Below are 20939 nucleotides of genomic sequence, written 5' to 3'. Positions count from 1 at the left end.
AGCAAGCTCTGTTAAGCAATCAAAAGGCTTTGGGATGATCACTGCTTTCCCTGTTTGGTTATGCATGCGCCTACAGCCAGCTGATTTTTCTCCCAGCATAAGTTACTTTTACATACTTTAAATTACTAATTTCCCTTTTCAAGATATTTAGTTGAACCTCTTTGCTGCTGAAGACCATCAGGTTAGGGAAGAGGAAGAGACAGTAAATGACCTAATAAAGGATTAAGCCTTGAGAGTTTTGAATTTTCATCTACCATGCAGAGTCTTAAAATTCAGCCTACTGAATGATTGGCATATGCATATTTTATCAGAATGTGCTATTCTACTGTGAGTGTAGTTTGTTTGTCGGAAGGACCTGGCTCTCGACCAGCTAGGTTGAACTAATTGTATTTCTGGTTCATTTAGTGTGTTTTCTTCTTCCTCCTCCTCCTCTTCCTCCTTTTCCTCCTCCAAAACAAAAAAGCCCCTCAAATTTACATTTGGAGGTCAGTTTAGATAACTTATTGTTAAAAATAGTCTTAAATGGAAATCTCCTACTACTGGAATGATTTCATTACGACGGATCTCTGTGAGTCTAATCATAAGGTTTTGTTTGAATCTTTTCCAAAACATGCTGTAGGCCTTTCTGTATTCATTCATCAAAATGGATGCAGTTACATCTTGGCAACATCTTTCATTGCTTTCTTTTTTCTTGGAATTGTGGATGTTCATGAAGGTCTCATGATAGTCCTTCTCCTGCTAACTATGAGACCTCTGTGGACTGATCGAAAAAGAAGGCTGTCGCTCTAATAGCCATTGTCTTAGTTCACATCTTAAATAACCTTAAATGAACAATAAATTAACTTTCAGCAGTAATGCAGGTTTTCTTTTTTCCCATTGTTATGCTGGCATGATTAACAGAGGATTCTGTAATGCATCCTGCATCGAGATGTTAATGCCACCTGAGGGCAGTCTTTGTAAGCATAGCTCCACGAGAGCGTGACTGTCATGGGTCTCAAAAAAGCGATTTGCTTCTCTGCAGAATATAGACTTCTGAAAAAGAGATCTCTAGAAAGCACTAATTTGAGAAGTACACTTTATTTGAAATCTGTAACATTTAACAGAGCCTCAATATTAGAATAAACTACACTGTGGTCTCACAAGAGATGACACTGAGGGAAAAATTCTTACAGAGAAAACATGAACTGGAATAACTTGAAGACTTTAAAAGCGAAGATCATGAAGTCAGGTGTAACAGCCACAGTTAAATATGAACAGTATAGTTATATAAAAAATATAACACCGATAAATGAGTGAACTTAATTATACTTGTTTATAACCATTCACCATCCAGACTTTGAATTTTCATTCCGTGTACTAGCATGTAATTTTATTACATAAGATTTTCTTTGCACTATTTATACTAACTGTATACAGTGCCACATTGGTATTTGTCATTAGTACATATTACAACCTAATTTACTTTTTCCACTACATTGCTCTTCATTAGGAATGCAATGAAAAAGGAGCCTCTAGGAATCATATAAAAATTTTTTGATTTATTACTTATTTTTTTGTGATATGGAGGAAGAATGTGTGCTGTATCCTTAAAGCAAGCATTAACAACTTTGAGTAGTGCTTACCTATAAGCTTCTTGCTCTTAAAGGTGGTACTGGAAATCGACTAACCCCTGCTTAGTGGGAAGAAGAGGCCGTACTAATTCTTAAAGTAGAATCTGCTTTAAAAGAGGGAAATTCTTAAAATGCATGTTGGGCAATTTTGATTTTTAAAAAATTTCTGTTAATTAGCAGGGTTTTTTCATTTTTTACCTTTTGTTTTGAAAATGTCTTGATGTGTTCTTTACTATATACAGTTGTTCGTTTGCTTTTAGCTAATAGAGAGGACATGAGTCAAAAGCTGCACCCTATTGATAGTGATATTGGCAGTAGCAATACAAATGTTCCTGACCTCATGGATGAATTTATAGCTGAGAGACTCCGCAGTGGTAGTGCACTGGTAAGCCTTTAAACTTCTTACATTTCAGTATGTAAGTCTGCGTATATGCATGAACTTATCTATAACGTTATAAATCAGTTCACTAAAACATATTTTTCTGGATTTTATGAATCAGAAGGAATTAAGAATATCACTTAATTATTCCTTGCCTTTGACATAATTTTATGCCATTTGTGTTTTCACATCTATTAAATCTTCATTGTGGAAGCAATGCAGAAGTTACTGTCAGGTGAATAGTCTCACTGAATTAAACGGCCTTAATTGCACCTGTAAAGATCTTTGTATACGGACAGTTTCAGAATAATAGTTTATACGTAAATTTGCAGTCCTCAGTGTGCTGTAGTATGGTACTATTCTCTACAGGTATGGTCAGTGCAACAGACTACAAAGCTACACCAGTATATGTTTTTCCTTAATTTTTTTATTTCACTTACAAGTGTTGAATAATTTCTTGGAAATAGTTCTCTGCTAATTTAACCAACTTTTCGTATGCTTTCTTCCTATACTTTCCCTGAAATGTCATGTTGTTTGGAATGTCATTCATAATGAGAAATTTTAATCAATTTAAGTCAAGAATTTCTGGTTACTGTTGAATGCTTGCAGAACAAGACAACTGATTTGAAGAGATAAGTGTTTTATTAACTAGCAACGAAAGGAGAAATATTTCAAAAAAAAGTTGCAAATTAAGAACAGAATGGGTAACAATTTAAATGTAACGTTTCAAAGTTGTTCCGTTCTTTTTTCTGCTTAGAATTTTTTAAGATTGTTTTTTTAAGAAGGTCATTTTAAGACATGCTCCTGTAGAAAGTTGTCAACAAGTAGTTCAGTTGTTGCTAATAAGGGGCAGAAGAAGATTCTTCAAAGCGATTAGAAAAAATAATTTGTTTGTCATCATCTTTTATAAATGGCAAAGAGAGGACCTATAGAGTTTGTCCAAATGTATATGCTTTTTTCTCTTTTGTATTGAACTCATGTTTATGAAACTTCATTGATGGTGCAAAGTGTTCTTGGTTATTAAGTCTTGAGTTACAAGACAAAAATGCTAACTTGAAGTCTATTAAAAAAACGTTAACTTAGTCTGCAAATTAATAAAACAGAAATCATCACAGCTGGCCACAGAAGAAGAGCAAAAGAGAGTGAATACTACTTGTTTTCACATAGATGGGCAAGAATATTGATTATTAATAGTTCAGACAAGAGAATTGATACTTTCCTTAGGTAGCAAAAAATAGCTAAGATAAGTTTGAATAAATATTTTGAAACTGCCGCTGATTTTGTAATCTAGCATGCAAAAATAGATATGCCTTAAAACAGAGTACCAACTTAATTAAGATTAGTTTTAAGTTGTTATATCTATTGAATGCTAAAACCTTGTATCATGAAAAGCTTGTCAGTCTGAGTAAATCTCTAATTAGTAGTAGGGTAGTAAAAGAATAGAGAAGTGACTGGGCCTAGTGTAAAAGGAAGTCGTCTTCAGCTTCATAACGCATAAAGATTTCAAGCCATTTCATAAAATGGCTTTTCTACTTTTATCTCTCTTCCCTTTCAAGCAAACAGTTCTATCCTTGAAAAAAAAACGCTTAAAGAAAGACTCCAAGTAGAACACCACCTTACTTTTACATGAACAAATCTGTATGCCTTATTTCTGCTATATGCTGTCTCTGGTGTCCAAGTCAATACCAAGGTTTTGGCTTAATCATAAGAAAATTAATGCATGAATTAGTAAATTCGTTTGCTTGTGGTGTACATTAAATTTTTGCTCATAGCATGGTAGCGTATAGGCCAGAAAACAAAATTCCTTTACATTTTTTTCTGCTTGTCTCTGGAACCAAGGTTAACAAGTTTTTTTTAGTAATTTAGACATGATCTGGAGATAATATACTGTTTTACTATTTTTCTCTCTCAAGTCTTACCTAATACATGTGTGGCACATGCTAGTCTGAATCCTAGCCTTTTAAGGTACGTGCCCAAAAATTCATTGTGCAAATAAAATTTGTATTTATGAAATTCTGTGACTGCGTGGGTTCTTCACTCCCCAGCATGCCTGTCTGGGGTTTTGGAAAGTCTTGGCTATGTATGTAGTATGATGACCATTTCTGGTTTAGGTACTTCAAATGAGCTATTTGTTACATCTGATATTTGCAAATGTGGGATTGCTTTTTCCATTTTATGTAAATAAGCCATCCAAGATTGTAAGATAAATAATGCCTTTTCAATGTTTAGAATGTGACAAGAAGAGGAAGCAGTCCTGGCAGCCTGGAAGTTCCTAAAGACCTTCCTGATATATTGAACAAACAGAACCAAATGCGTCCTATAGACGACCCAGGCGTGCCTTCCGAATGGACATCGCCTGCCAGCGCGGGCAGCAGTGACCTCATCAGTTCGGATAGCCACTCTGACTCTTTCAGCGCCTTCCAGTATGATGGCCGCAAATTTGAAAGCAAGTATATTTTTCAAAAGTAGTAGTATTTTTGGTTGCTTGCCTGCAGATTTTTTGTTTTAAGTTATATGCCAGCAGTTTTCTGTAAAGAGAGCTTATTTTGATTTCCCATTGAAATCATTAGCAAGTTAATGGAGCAAGCAGAGTTATTGAGAGAGGCTATCTCATTTATAGGACACTAAACAAAACAGCACTGGAATACTACTGTGCAAAAAGCAGAACAACAGCGAACAGAAGTTAGAAAACAATATTGTCTTCTCCCTGGAGCGTATCCATCTGTTTTGCACAAAATACAAAAATGAGAGGTTACTTATTTTGAAAGTTATTTTAATTCTTTTGGAAACATCTAGGTAAAATTTAAAGAAGGGCTTCTGATATTGATACAGTGGTCTTTGTGTAGCTATAGATTAATCAAGATACTAAGTGTAATGTCATGGTAAAATTAGTATGCTTTGTTTAATAACATAACGCTTTTAATTCATTTATCCATTCCCACTCTTGTTCAACAGAAGGGGTCATTACGGTTGCTAGGAATTATGACTTCATGTATTATGTAAGAGAGAAATAATGTTTATACGGTAGAATTTATTGAAGAAATTACAATTTTTAGATACGTAGATGTTATGCAACTAAGTGACGTTATGTAAACCTACATTTCAGCATGACATTTTGTCTTTAGCATTGAAAAAGCCATTTGTTAGAATATCATTTGCCATATTTTTAGTTTGAAGTTAGTGCTTTAACAACCAACTTGGATATTTCTTCCAGCTTGTAAATTTCGCAAATAAATTCCTTAATGTACGTTTCCATTATTTTTACTTTATTCTCATGTACGTGCACTTACAGCAACTAAGCAGAATACAGGACATGTAATAGGAATGTCTTCTCCAGAAGTACGGTCACAGTTTTGTGACAGAAATGAGAATGTTCGTAATAGTCAATTACTTTCTGCTGTTACATTTTATGTAAATTTTGCAACAATGTGTTAGTAGCATAGGAGATGCACATACAAGTTTTACATGGAGGCGCTGGGCTTTTGGTTTTTATATTAGTGGTATTTTTAGGTTGTAAGTTAATACAGTGCTTTCCTCATACAGATTTCAGCTTTGGCACTGAGGCAGGGACGCCAGCTTCCACTGACGTTGATGCAATTTCAGGACAGCAACAGAGTGCCGAGGAGCAAGAAGTGGCCAGTCTAACTACGCTCCACATAGATTCGGAAACAAGTAGTCTCAATCAGCAACCATTGTCTGCTGAAGCTGCAACTATTACTGGTAAAGTAGTTAAAAAAAAAAAACCAACCTAAAAAAAGCGCATTTATTTCAGAAATTTTCCACCCATCCTGAAGAATGCAAGTTCCAGCTTCTGCAATGAATCTATATTCTATATAAGATGATTCTTGGATGTCAATTATTTTTTGATTGCTATTGAAAAGTAATGTGTGAAATAACATAAGTGGAAAACCTTTGTCTGACTTAGTTACCCATATGATCCTTGGCTTGGTGCTAAATGTATTTTAAACCCTTCATGAGAAAATCTATACAATTACCAGGGAGAAAACTCTTACCACATAATGTATGTTAGATCTCTTACAAGTGTCCTTCTATTACTGGTAGTCAAATAGCTAATTTTCAGGAAGGGTTTTTTCCTTGGAAGACTTTGACAGTGTTCTTTCAAACCAGTGTATCACACTGACGTATCATGGGATTCTTTTATATACATCCATCTTAACCTCTCTCTATATTGTCTGTTGTGTAACTGGGAGCTTTTAATATGCAAAATGTTAGTTACTGTGCCATGTAAGATGAGTTTCCGTTTGTGTAACTTAAGAACTCTTTTTCTTTTACTACTTCCCTTGTTGTTTTCATGAAAAAGTAAGCCTGTTAGGAAGCAGTGTGTCACAGCCTCAGTTGATGAGCTTGAGGCTCCACCAGTTTACTGTGCAACTGTTTCTTGAGAAAAAGAGGTAGAATGACAATTAGATTAGCAACCACCAAGTGATGCAGTTAACCCAAATTGAATGAGCTCCTTTCCGAAAGAATATCCCTCTCTGAGGAGTATTTGGAAGAATAGTCTCTTGCCAGGTTTTGTAAATGAGAAGTAAAGATGTCCATAGTCATTTTCATACTTCTTGTTCCGTAATTGTTACGCACTACCATTCCTGTTACAACCCTGGAAACAAGTACCTATTTAGCTGGGAAAGCTTATACCTACATACAGTGTCTTGTTCTTTGTGAGAAATCAAACTCTGTGTTTTCAGAGATACTGAAAGACATCTTTACTTCCCCCATCACAATTTTCACTTTCTAAAATTGCCTTTCTGCTGAAAGAAGCATGGTATTAGCTTTCTTGGACATTGTTGTTCAGTTTGTTCAACAATGTTCAGCTTGACTTCTGTTGTCTTCATTTTTCTCTTTTCTGTGTGCTTGTTGAAAGTCCTCGCAGAAAATCTGTTCTTTTCCTGTTTGTTTGTTTGTTTTGTATGTTAATAATTTCATTCCTATTTGGTATTTTTGTCCAAGTTGGCAGTATAATTGAATGGATAAGATTGCAATTAATGACTGAGTTGTCCATTGAGAGATTCTGTGGCTGTCTCTTCTTGTTGTTTGGACCACTGTTTTAGAGAGGCAGCTTTTGTGTGTCTCATGCATTTAGCTGGGTTTCCTGAGGAAGCAAGACTTGTGCAATTACGCTGTCTGTCTCTGTCTGACTGTTCCATGCCCCCAACAATGTTGGAGCCCATTGTCTAGTTTCTGACATATAAATTGACATATAAGAAGAAAACAGAAAGACATTATTGTCTTTGAAATTTTATGAAAGCTAGGCAGTTATCTAGTAAAAATTGCATGTATGCAGAGTCCCATGACAGGGAGGCTGCAAAGTGAATTTACTATATTAGATACCAGCAAATCCATGCAGAAACTCAACCTCAAAACACCCTCGAAAGAAATGAATTTTCAGTGGTTCTGCTGCTCAGAAAATAACTTGTTTCTGAATAGTTCTGCTTTGAAGGTTTTTGGAAGGAAAATTTCTTCTTGGCATATAGGCAGTATTTCATATTCTTAGCAAATGATTGAGTTTACTATTGGTTGCTGTTTATGAGTCCTAGAACAAGTTGCACCCACAGTATTCTCTGTCAAATTGGGATCCATGTATGCTGGAGTATCTTTTAGTGCTTCTTAAAAGAATCCAGTAGTTCAGCAAATTTTCCATAATTATTTCTGGCCATTCTCTTCCATCATATGAAGGTCTCTTTCCCTCCTTCCCCTGGTCTCTCCCTCCCCTACCCGCTCTTTCACTCCCTCTCCTTCCCTCGCTGTCCCTCTCTATCCCCCTCTCCCTCGCTTTCTCTCTCCCCCATCATTCTTTCTTGCTCTTGATCTACTTTCATCCACCCCCACTTAATGAGCAGAATGGAAGAGAAGTAGGAAAAGATTTCTTTGAACATCTTTTAAGTGTGTATTTTACATTGTATTTATGAGCATGTGGAAAACAAGTCATCAGTAGCGAGAGGAGGGTATCATTACCTGTTGAGTGAAACAGTAGTCTGTGTGTGAAGCAGTAGTGTCCATCTCTCCTGCATAGAGGTGTCGATTTAAATTGATGGTAAAAGCTTCATTGCCTTTGCCATTTAAAGCAGATAGACACCTTCGCAGTTTAACAATGTAATTAAGTTTGTTTACCACAATTTCTGTTCTGATAACACTGACATTTTCTGTCAAGTTCTTTAAACAATTTGTTCTCTTTACAAGACAAAACACTTCGCAGCCAATAATTTGGGAAAATTACTATTTTACAAGACTCACTTTTTCATTGCTGTCCCTAAAGTTCAGTTTATCGCTAATACTGAACTTCACATATAAAATTTTGGGTCCCAGTTACATCTAAGACTTAAAATAGGTTTGAATTCTTCCATTTTAACGTGTGCTAATGTATAGGGAAGTATGTGGTGAATATCTGTTCTCCTTTTTTCTGCCATCTGACTGTTCTGGCCAAACTCAGCTTTTTATAAGGATCTTTAGGCAAATTCAGGAAGTAAAACTAAGGTAGCGCAGGAGAAAAATACCAGTACCTACTCCCTCTCCACAGATCTCTCAGCAGAGGAGACCAAATAGTTGCCTAGAGAGGTTGCTCAGTGGTGATCGTGGAAAAATGCCTTTGCAGCACTGCCATTCAAACACTTTTATTTTCTTGTCTTAGAGGAAACAACATTCCTCTAACTCTACAGAACTTGCCCTCCATATGGGTTTTCTCAGCCCAATCAGCAGATAAACATCAAAGATGTCCGTTACTGGTTTAAGCTTTTATATTTTGTAAATTAACTTGCATGCATGCCTAAACCTGGAAAAGCAGACGTTCCAGGAAAATTTCTGCTTAAACACTTTGCTGGAGAGAAATTTAGGTGAGGGAATGTGGAGAGAAATTTGACTGGTTCAGAACACTGAAAGTGCTGCAGAACAAACACATTTAAAATTATTTGGACCTAAAATAGAGCTCTGTTAATCCATCTACGCATCTGATTTTGATGTTCATCTCTCAGCTTTCGTGCATGTAATTTGTTTTCTTTCAGAGCACCATTCACAGGGAGATCCGCTTACAGTTTTTATATCTTTTCTCGGCCCAATTTGATATATAAAAGTAGCTCAGTTTTCTTTTAATGCTATGTTTAGACAACATTTCAGTAGCTCAAGAAAATAGAAAAGGCTTTTAAGGTAACTGTTAAAAATTGCATTTGCAGGCTCTGAAAGTGCTTCTCCAATCCAATCTGCTCTTGGATCCCGATCACAGACACCCTCTCCTGCCACTCTTCATGCAGATCATATTGAGCAGAAGGATCTGCAGCTGGATGAGAAGCTCCACCACTCTGTTTTACAGACGCCAGATGACCTAGGCAATATCTGGAATAGAAAATAAAAACCTGTTCTTTCTTTCTTTCGAATGCAATATAGTGAAGTAGCTAGTATCACATTAGTTGTAAACAATCCTGTACAAGGCTATTTCGTCTGCACTTTTAAAAATATTTAATTGCAGTGATTTCCTTTAAAAGCAGACACAAAACTTTTGCATTTTATCTTGCATTTAATTGGAATTATTAGCAGTGGATTAATAGTCCACACATTTATAATTGTTCTTTTTGATGCTTAAGAGTCATGGCAGCTTAATCTAGTATATGGCCCTGCCATGGACTGTTTTATCATTGATGTACAAATAATAAGACATAATTTTAAAGTAATGTTATAATTTCTTCTTGGAAGTTTGGTTCTTTTCCCTTTCATATTTAAACAAATTTATAATTACTTCAACTATCTTAGCTATTGAATTATAGGATACATTCACTTTGTAAATACGAAGTTCCCATTTCTCCCATATTTGGTCTCATGGAAACAGGAGAGCGTCTGATGTATATCTCAGACCCTTTTCCTTTAAGTAGCCTACTGACAGACAGAAATATCATTGTTTTGCTTTGTACTTTGAAATCTACAGCCTAGAAACCATTAGTGTCTCTACCACAGTGGTCCAGATCTTCAAAAGAAGAGGCTATGTGACTAGGCTGAATTCAGATGTAATTTTGATTTTGTATGCCAGTGGGAGCTGCGAGATTTTTAGAAGATCTCAGCAAATTCTGGTGCTGAGGTGTTTTGAAAATCCATCTGAGAGGCGGAAAGGAGATTCTGGATGCCTGCTGCTTTAAAGCTGTGGCTCATTAGCTAGTTTAGTGTGGCTGTTTAGCTAGTTAAGTGTGAGCTGAGTAGACTTTAGCCATCGTAATCTATCGAAGTTTTCTTTGTATGGACAAACTAGATGAATCGTCTTCCACCTAAAAAAGAATGTTTATTTGTATAACACTGATGTGTAGAGAGAGGTAGGTGAGAGTTGGACTGTGGGGCTAGGTTACTGAATGTTGCCTCTCCACTCATACAAATTTACTGCTTAAAGGACAGTAGCCAGAGACAAGTTTACTCTCACCTTTCTCTTCGGTTTGCAATAAAATACATTCCTAGTAGATTCTAAGGAAAATCGTCTTCTGTTTTATTGGGAAAAATGTAAAGTTGAAATGTAATTTTACTTGGAAGCAGGGAAGTGGAGTTCTGGAGATTCATTGACTCCAAAGAATTTAAGACAGCACTTATAAAAGCAGTGGCCTTACTAGGTCCATCAGATCTGTATTAGGGCTTCAGTAGTGACCTTAAATGTTATTTATGGAAAGAATATAAGAAACAGGACAATTCTTCCTCTACAGAGTTTGATAATAGACATATAGTTAAAGATATCCAGCGTTGAGGTGGCTGAATGGGTAAGAAATATCTTACTCTGAAAGCCTGATCTGTTTTTTTCCTTTTGGTTTTAAGAAAACTATGTATGTAATAGTTATATCAGAACTTCTCTTTTTCTGGAGGGGTAGGTCTCACTATACTTTCTTCTTCCATTACAGAAACTAGTGAATTCCCCTCAGAATGTTGCAGCGTGATGGCTGGCGGAACACTTACAGGATGGCACGCAGATGTTGCTACTGTGATGTGGAGGCGAATGCTAGGAATTTTGGGAGATGTCAACAGCATCATGGATCCAGAGATTCATGCCCAGGTTTTTGATTACCTGTGTGAACTGTGGCAGAATCTGGCCAAGGTAAAAGAACTGAACCTCTTCTCCAACCTGACCTCATAGGGCAGGATTTTCAGAAGGAAAAAACCACCACCTTATATATTTCCTTTAAATATTTGTCTTTTTGTTTTGTTTTTAATAATTGCAGATAAGAGACAATCTTGGTATTTCAACAGATAACCTAACTTCACCATCTCCACCAGTTTTAATTCCACCACTGAGAATTCTAACACCATGGCTGTTCAAGGTAAATTTGAGCACTAAGCAGTGAAAGAGAAATAAAGTTCATGTAGGTGTAGAAGAGTGTTTAATGTAATTTTTTGATTTATGAATAATAAATATCGTTCTAAAACTGTAGGCAACAATGCTGACTGATAAGTACAAACAAGGAAAGCTACATGCTTATAAACTCATTTGTAAGACAATGAAGCGAAGACAAGATGTTTCTCCAAACAGGGATTTTTTAACTCATTTCTACAATATAATGCACTGTGGACTTCTTCATGTTGATCAAGTAAGTTTAATTATGAAATTCAGGTTAATATAAATATTATAACTAAAAATAAAATTGTTTTATCAAAAATACTGAATGGATTTTCAGCTGAGTAATTTAACTTTGTCTTTGAAAATAGTTATGTGACCAATGCTTTTTCTAAACTTTGATAAATGGCCCTCATGTTCTTGGTTGTAATCAGAAATGCTTTTTTTGTAGTCCATTTCAAGCAAATATAAGGGCAGAAAAGGTACTCGTTTGTTTTTTACTGATTGTATGTTACAGATTGAAGCATGCAAGAAAGAAAGGGAAGCAGATCTGTCTAAGGTCTACTGTTGTTCTTACTTGCTCCCTGATGCAACAGTTTAGCTAGCAGGAAAGTAAATTGTGCTCACTACATTGGAGTAGCTTATTTCTACAGCAAGTATAGGAACCAGCAACCTGGGATATACTGAGTGTATCTAATCAGTGGAAGTAGATCTTTTTCATAGGTTTTAATATGAACAAGTCTGAAAATATTGTATGGCTTAAACACTCTTTTTAAAGGCTTGCATCAGAAGTGTGAAACAGTTGGTTTTGTGAACTTTTTTGAGGAGCAGTTGGAGGCATAGGGAGATCAAAGGTTCAGACAACCCTGTTTTCATTAACTGGGCAAAACAGAACTAGTCCAAAATTATTCCACAGACTGCTACGGATAGGACAGATCTCATCTCCAGTTTCTGTCCTCTAAGAACCAGTTTACACTGCTTTTCTTGCTGGATTGGAAATCTTCCTATAACATATTGCCATTTAGTTGGATATCACTACTACTGGAGAATTATTCAAAGGAGGAAAAGGGTTATTTTTTTGCCTGTCTGTGAACTTGGGACGTTTTCTAGTAATTAAAACGTTTTATACTTTTTCCAATACTTTTGAAGAAATTGCATCATGTACGTTAATTTTAAAAACTGCCTCACTAAGTCTACAAGAATGTAATATGCTGTGTTGAATAACTATATACCAGAAATGTTATAAACCACTTTATTAGAATTCTTTCTTTATATTTTGGTTCCATACAGATATATGTAAGAGGCTAAAGTTATAGTCAGGTGATACTTGTTGGAGATGATTGAGCATGTTGTTAAGAAGGTATAATAGCTGGTTATCTCACTACATCTCTTCTGTACATATTTAAATGAATGGTTAATCATTTATAGACCTCTTAAAAGCTAAATGTAAATGAATATAAGATGTGACCTGGTACCGACCTCGTACAATAGTGTCCAAGGTTAAATTGATCTATAAAGTACACCACAGTTTACTTATACTAATATGAGTATACTTAAGGAATTTATCTTCTTATGCTACTCTTTGCTCAGTAATGAGTGTCTTAATTGCCACAAAGAATTTGCTTTCTTGCATTTTTACTTTCTACCTTTGGTAAATACCTGCCTTTTTTGCATTCATTTTTCATCTTGTTGATACTCTTCTTTTCCTTTTTTCCCTTTTTCTTCTGCAAGGATATTGTGAACACAATCATCAAGCACTGCTCTCCTCAGTTCTTTTCACTTGGTTTGCCTGGTGCCACCATGCTTGTTATGGATTTCATTGTAGCAGCAGGAAGAGTGGCTGCTTCTTCATTCCTCAATGTAAGTATTCATCAGGTAATTCTCATTTATGTGCAAGTGGAAAGGATTTGAGAGAAAACTGAGCAGTATTTTTCCTTGACTAGGGTGTTAACTTGGCCCCAGACTTCAATGTAATGGTTAGCAAATACAGATACTGTCAGTGGTTTATTCTAGAACACTACACATGCAAGTCCTCTCCAGAAAACATGTGATGAATGCAAAAATTACTGTTGAAGTAGAGAATCTTCTTTTACTTCAGAGTTCTTGGAATCGCGATTGCCATTTATCTGTGCTTTAAAACGTTTTAAAATAACTGTCCATTTTGACTGTACCTTCATTTTAAAAGTATATTTATTCCTCCATATCTCTGCTATAGAATGACTTTGATGGTCAGGCTTGACAACTCAAATCTGCTAGTGTTTGCACTATTTGGATGTGTATTTCTGATATTGTTACCCAGGCAACTTCAGCCTTATATAGTAATACTGATAGGATTACCTAGGTGCTCTTGGCCTTGCATGACTGTACTGTCTCAAAGCTCCCCCGTACTCCCTTCCAATTGTCTGTGAGTTTTGACTGTTTCTCAGATCATTCCCCCTTTAACCAACTGTGAAATCCAGCCTCCTTCAAGGTACTATCTGAAGCCTCTGTCAGCTTCTTACACTGTTACCTGTCATGTCCAGCAATGCCTCATGTCATGTCCAGTAGTTTTCCACATCCTGTTCAATTAGCTGAATCTAAGACCCAAGTCTAGTTAGTGGCACAGTCATTTGTCTGTAGTCCTAACAATTCCTCTGCTTCCTTTTGACCATCTTGGAAAATGGGAACATGGGGTATGCATGAATAGCAATCCATGGGGCTGTGGTCTCTGTTTGCTCAGCTCTATAGAATTTGCAGAAGGAGAAGGGAAATAGCTGTGTAGAGTTTCAGCCATTGTTCTCTTTTAAGGCAGCTAGAAATGTCAGCTTCCTGATAGCCGTAAGAGTATATATTTCTCCCCACCTTTTTTTCTTTTAGGCACCAAGAGTTGAAGCACAAGTTCTCTTAGGATCTCTAGTCTGTTTTCCCAATTTATATCATGAACTACCAGCTCTTCACCCAAACATTCCTGACATTGCTGTGTCTCAGTTTACAGATGTTAAGGTAGGAATTGTAAGAATATTTGGATGGTATTCAGCTACCAAATATATGTTTAATATGATGTTGTTCCAGGAAATATTAACTAAAATTTTAAGAGTCTAAATTTTTTCAGATATCATTTCAAATAGATTATAAAGCTCAAGATCCCATAAAATCTTGTCAAACCTTATACTACTAAACATACTTTATAATTGCTATTAACTTAATAATAAAGTGTTTTCATATGTTTGTAAAAGAAAATGATGTGTTATGTCACCTTTTCAAGACTATTCTCATTATGGCTATTTGCAGTCTCACAGTTTTAATCAGCTGAGAAGGAGAAGATTGAGAGGTTCAAGATACATTATTTATTTTATTGAGAATTCACAACTGGTGAAATCTGCCTGTGTTCCTAGGGGCTTTAGAAAACCTCTGTACATCAGTATGTTCTTTTAGACAAAAAGCAAAGATTAATGGAGACCTTACCCTCTATCTTAACACAGAGTTGGGTAGTGTGCCAGTATACTGAAACCAGGCAGAGCTCCGTTCCTGTGTTTAATTGCTGTATGTGTGTCAGGTATGATTACCATGTCGAAGAAAGGTTCCTCGTAAGTTTCCAAACTGTTTCGATTTAGAGAGAGATGATGGCTTGGAAGCTGCTTTACACCTTGCTCCCTTTTGGGGACTGATTTGGAATTCCTTCTTTCTCATTTTTATTGCATAATGGCTGTTTACTTGAGCTTTATTGAGAGCAACCTACAGCTTTATGGACATTGCACTGCAGTTGAGTCAGAATTCTTCTTGACATCATTCTTAAGGCACTGTAGTCACTTGTTATGCAACTACTTCCAAAGACTTTTTAAATCAATATAATTTTGGAGGGGAAAAATTTGCTTGTTTAAACCTCAAAGTAATAGATACTTTCTGTAATACCCTTCAGGGCTATTCACAGAGGCTAGCTTTAGGGAGGCTTTTTTTTTTACCTTTCATATTTTATGGAAATGTATTGGCAAGAATTGGATAAATGGTTGATTATCAGAAATTAGGACAGTAACCTGTGGGATATTCTTGGGGTAGCACAATAATGAGCATCTGGGGCAGACTAGAAGCTTGAGTAGTGGTAAGCAAACAATCCATTTGACCACAAACCTAGAGACTCAGCTAAGCAACATGCCTGTGTGTGCTATAATAAAATTCTAATTTTCTGATGCTTCATGTCATGGAGTTAGTGGTCAATCAGTGAATATTTTCCTCTTTGTTTTAGGAGCTCATAATTAAAACTGTGTTAAGTTCAGCAAGAGAGGAGCCATCTGGTCCTGCACGGTAGGTCATACAAAAAGAGCTTCTAAATTAATAGATTCTTTATTTTACTGTTTTGAGTTGGATATATTGAAGAGTGTAAAGTAAAAGTTTGTATGTATTTTGTTCATGGTTTTCTTTACCACTATCAAAACTGTGGTCTACCATGTGAATGTGAAATTGTTTGTAAATAAAGATAATAACAGAACAGACATTTTTTGTCAGACCAAATGCTGGTCTAGCCCAGTATCCTTTCTCTGATAGTGGCTGATAGAAAAGGGGATTAATATGGGTAAGAATATAAGCTCTATGCTCTCCCAACCTACCCTGGTGTTCAGCTCAGGGATTTTCTGTACTAGAGAGGCATTTTTGGGTTTGATTAAGGACAAGATTACTTATGAGGGAGGTATGGTTATTTTTTATTAGACCATGTGATTTAATTTGAAAAACAGAAATAATGCAAGGTACATGAACCTTTCTTTACGGTACAGAAAAGAAGCAGAAGATACTGAGCTAAGCATTAAACTGGGAATGATTGCTGTGATGCTTAAACCTAAGCATTTTCATCAAATAGAGAACTTCAAAGAAGAAGATAGTTACCAGTTTTCTTTTCTGTTTCTTAATTTTCTTGGGATTTTGTTCCTCCTTACCCATCCCCTGAGGCTTTCAGTTGGAGAGTCCTGTTTATGGGATTGGAACAGGAATCTGTAATGCCTGCAAAGGAAGAGCACACTTGTGTGACTTGTCTGTTTGGGTAGAGTGTCTATATATGCTCAACTAATAAATTGTTACTTAACAAATGCAAGATACTAGAACCACATGCCTGAAAAACGTTACTGGAAAGATCAGTTCATTGAACCTTAAAATGTTTTGCCGGAAAACAAAGAGCAGTTTTCATCAGCCCACTTACCTGTTCTTCACTTGAGCTGGTAATCTCTCTCAACACAGGGGAAGGAAGGAATATTCTGAGATCATTTTCATTTCGTTTTTCATGTTCTTTTACAAAACTGAGTTCTAAAAAGCATAACACTCTCCACTTTGCTTTTGAAAAAGGTGATTTAAATCCTTTTGATTCAGAACATTATTACTGATCTTGTGGCACTGAAGCACACTGCATTAATGTCTTCAGTTCTGGCAGTGTGGCTGGGAAGAGGAAGGGAACATCCTGCATGTCCCCATATCATGTCTGGCTGTGAGGGTGTTTATATAGGATCAGAGGCGCATGTGCACGCCCAGCCTGTCAGAGAACTGAGTTATGCTACCCCCAAAACCCAAAGTTGGACCACTGTGTGTAATAACATTAAATGAAGATTAAAAAGAAATAGATTCCCAATGTCTCTTTGGGTTGCCCCTGCCCCTCTCCTCCTTCTGGGAGAGAGAGGGTATGTTTTTGTTGTAGGGATAATGATGTTCCCACAGCTCCTGAAGCTTGACTGCCTCGCTCCTCAGTGGCAGTTTATCCACTGTCTCTTTTGGGAATAACCTCTCTGATACCGTCTGCTTCACAGCAGTACAGAGTTCACCTGGGTTAGTAGCAGAGGTCATATTTGGGATCTGCACTATGATTTTGCCATGTCGGCTCAGCCACTGGTAGACACTTAATTGTCTTTGCAGTTTTCTAGGAGAGAACTTAGATTTCTTGGAACTTAGGTGCGTAGCTTTGTATATCTCTAGCAAGTCTGAGTGCTGCTATTGTTGCCCTAGCTATAAATCTCTATTCCTTATCTCTTCCACAGAGGGTCAATGTTTTGCGTTTCATTACATGCTTGACCCAACTGAGCTTCAGGGAAGTCAGTTATCTGAAATATGTTCTGCTCTCAGATCTCCATCTATAAAGATTAATAACTCTATTAATCAAATTCCTCTCCTGCTGCTGACAGTCTGAAAAAGAAGTGATAGGTTGATGAAGGTGTTAATCTCTTCTGCTTGTGCTGTTAAGGCTGATTCTTTAACAACAACATTGTAGCCACATAACTACACAGTTTTTCAGGTACTACTCTGAATAATGATAGCGAAACCGATGTTCTTGTTGGAAACCTTACAGACTCCTGGATATTTTGCACATCAGTAAGTCATCAGATGCGGAATGGATCTCAGTAGCATGAAGAAAACCTTAAATAGTAGCAGGAACTTAGAGCTGTCTACTCTTCTGTATACTAAAGGTTTATTTTCTGAGTCAGCTTACATAAACTGTCTACGTTTATTGTTAAGTCTGTTCTACGTTCTTATTTCCTTTTGTTCAAAAAGGATTGAAACATATACTGTGGAAATAGCAGAAATGTAGATTGGGAAGGGACCAGGAGTACTTCTGTAAGCTTTCCCTCCTCCGAGGCTGGAGTGTGTTTAAAACATCCCTGGCAGTGGCTTGCCTAAATGGTCCTGAAAATTTTCTCAAAGAAGAAAGTTACAAAAATCTTAGACTGATCCAATACTTACCTAATTTTTACAGTCAGCTTGTTTTTATGGCCAGTATATAAGAGAAATCTTTTCTACTGGAAATTAAACTCTTCAGTGACTTACTGCACATCAGAAGATTTCTTACAATTTCCTTCCTTAATTGTGATCTAGACTCAGTATGCCCTTCCACTTTTCCTCCATATGTAATATTCCACAAAGCTGTTTATTATTTTGTCACTTTTTCCCTAGACTCCCTCCAGCTTGTCTTTATTCTTAAATTGTATTAATCAAAATGTAATGGAGGCAATCTTGCAATTGGGATTTCAGTGACAGTGTACAAAACAGGGTGGTTTGACATCTTATTTACACTATCACATAGAATTAATTCCAAGATGTATTTTTGCTACCTGTTAGCAGTTTAATGATTCTGTGTAGTCTTAAAATCCTTTTTCTACAGCACAGGCTTAATAGCTGCTTCTGTGTCTGTTTCTATTCTAGCATATGATTTTTCCTTCCCAGATGTAATGCTTTGCTGTTCCTGTGACCAGCTTTCACCTTATTGATTTTTGAGTGCTCTCCAATTTTATCCAGAGGATTTTGAATTCTGAAGCTGTTTCCAAAATATTTGCAGCCTGTGTTCTTGAAGATAATTACTAATGATTCAGAGATTGTTTAAGCTAGCTCCTTAACATTTCTGAACAAATTTCATCAATCTCTGCTGATTTGAACACGTCTATCTACTCTTTACCTTTACACTCCTTTTCCATTTCCTGATTTTAAATGAAGAAACAACAACAAAAGTTGAAGTATTTAATCACAACATGTATACTGTCTCTAGCATTCGTTTACCCCTCCTCTATTCATCGTTGTTTATTGTCAATCTAAAAAAATGTGAATATGCGTGAATGAATAACATTCCCCTTTCTTGTCTCTGTGTCCCAGAAGCTCTAAACAAATATGAGCAAACTCTCATGTTGGGGAGGAGGAACCTCCCACCACAATTTTTACTTTGTCTTAAGAAAATATATATGAAATTCCCATACATTGATTTCAGGTAGTATTTTTAATCCAAAAAGCACATAGAGATGCAGGAGTTCTTGGTGCCTTCTGGGTTTTTCAGTTGCTCAGAAGGGTGCTTCCTTTGTCCTTTCCTGTGCCTTCACCAGGGTACTTGGCATTTCTTTCTCATTTTTAAATAAGTTACAGCATTATAAAGGTTTTTGTGTAGTTCTTTTCAAAATATTAAAAACATATTTATTAGATTTTAGCAAGACATATAATGAATCATAAAAATTGAACATCCTTGTTGCATGTTTCTCAACAACTTGTCCTCCAACATTGTTTTGCAGATGTGTTGCTCTTTGCAGCCTTGGTATTTGGATCTGTGAGGAGCTAGTTCATGAATCACATCATCCTCAGATCAAGGAAGCATTGAATGTGATTTGCGTTTCTTTAAAGGTGAGAGACTAACACTTTTACAATGTATATTGCCTTTACCGGTAAAGATACTTTGGCTTTTCAAAGTCATGATCACATGTTACCATCCTTACTTCAGTCTCATTTTCAATCCTTACAGAAGACTGAATTCAGTTTAACTGGTGAATCTCTGAACTCTGTCAAAAGAGATCTTTACCCTTACTTAAGTTTGGAGGAAATGGTATGCTGGGAAATAAAATCGTGTATCCCTGTCTTAATATATACCATTAGCCACTTCACTCTAACCTCTACACTTTGGAGCATAGTAGTTTATCCATCATCCCAGCTTTCATAAATAATCCTTGCAATTCAGGTTTCAGCAAAGCCACTACTGGCTTTGTTTGACTTTGTCCAGCTATACCCCTTCCCACATCCTGGACCCAAGCTTCCAGCAGGGTTTTCTGCATCTGTTTGTAACTAGATCTAGGAATCTGTGGTGGATTAACCTTGGGTAAGGGCCAAACTCCCACTGAGCTGCTCGCTCACTCCCCCTCCTCAACAGCACAGGGGGAGAAAACAGGATGAAAAATCTTGTGGGTCAAGATGAAGACAGGGAGATTGCTTACCAGCTACCATCATGGGCAAACCAGATTTGACTTGGGGAAATTAATTTAATTTATTGCCAGTTAAAATAATTTGGGCGGTGAGAAACAAAGACAAAATTTAAAACACCACTTTTCCCTGCCCTCCCCCTTTCCCAGGCTCAACTTCACTCCTTCGTTCCCAACTCCTCTGCCTCCTCCTGCCCCCTCCCCAGTAGTGCAGAGGGGCTGGGGAATGGGGAGTTACGGTCAGTCCATAACATTGCCTCTCTGCCACTCCTTCCTCCCTGTTCCAGTGTGGGTCCTTGCACTGGCTGCAGTCCTTCAGGATAAGCCTCCTCCAGTGTGGGCTGTCTGGGGGCTGCAGTTCCCTCAGGAAATACCCAGTGCTGCAGTGTGGGGTACTCCACAGCTGCAATGTGGATATCTCCTCCAGCATGGTCTTTTTCCATAGGCTGCAGGGGAATCTCTGCTCCAGCACCTGGACCACCTCCCTCCCCCTCCTCCTTCTCTGACCTTCGTGTTCACCTGCTTTTTCTCATTCCTTTTTTTCCCTTCTCTGCCTGTGTGGCGGTTTTGCCCTTTCTTAAATACGTTTTCACAAAGGCGCCACACGCTTGGCAGATGGGCTCAGCTGTGTCCTGTGGTGAGTCCGTTGCAGAGCTGGCTGTAACCTCCTGTGTCTGGCATGGGACAGCCCCTAGCCTCTTCTCTCCTGTGTCTGGCATGGGACAGCCCCTAACCTCTTCTCTCCTGTGTCTGGCATGGGACAGCCCTTAGCCTCTTCTCTCCTGTGTCTGGCATGGGACAGCCCCTAGCCTCTTCTCTCCTGTTTCTGGCATGGGATAGCCCCTAGCCTCTTCTCACAGAGACCCCCCTGTAGCCTCTCCATTACCAAAACCTTGCCATGTACACCCAGTACAGATCCATACAAAGACTCTGGAGTACAGAAGTGTTGGAGTCTTTCC

The 20939-nt window shown here is 37.2% G+C and overlaps 1 protein-coding gene across 2 annotated transcripts in view; it reads left to right on the top strand.

Annotated features, from left to right (window-relative positions):
* The window catches only part of RALGAPA1 (Ral GTPase activating protein catalytic subunit alpha 1), a 136342-nt gene that overhangs the window by 50809 nt on the left and 64594 nt on the right, over positions 1–20939 (top strand). For both annotated transcript variants that reach the window (XM_075503154.1, XM_075503153.1), the window contains exons 18-28: positions 1871–1995; positions 4219–4435; positions 5533–5709; positions 9174–9326; positions 10869–11062; positions 11187–11285; positions 11397–11552; positions 13031–13159; positions 14156–14281; positions 15522–15580; positions 19303–19411. In XM_075503154.1, the coding sequence (XP_075359269.1) occupies positions 1871–1995; positions 4219–4435; positions 5533–5709; positions 9174–9326; positions 10869–11062; positions 11187–11285; positions 11397–11552; positions 13031–13159; positions 14156–14281; positions 15522–15580; positions 19303–19411 (1544 nt within the window). The remainder of the gene's footprint in view (positions 1–1870; positions 1996–4218; positions 4436–5532; positions 5710–9173; positions 9327–10868; positions 11063–11186; positions 11286–11396; positions 11553–13030; positions 13160–14155; positions 14282–15521; positions 15581–19302; positions 19412–20939) is intronic.

Source organism: Mycteria americana, chromosome 5, assembly GCF_035582795.1.
Source record: "Mycteria americana isolate JAX WOST 10 ecotype Jacksonville Zoo and Gardens chromosome 5, USCA_MyAme_1.0, whole genome shotgun sequence".
Lineage (NCBI taxonomy): Eukaryota > Metazoa > Chordata > Aves > Ciconiiformes > Ciconiidae > Mycteria > Mycteria americana.
The sequence above is the reverse complement of the archived record's forward strand: the minus strand, read 5'-3'. Positions and strand labels throughout refer to the sequence as shown.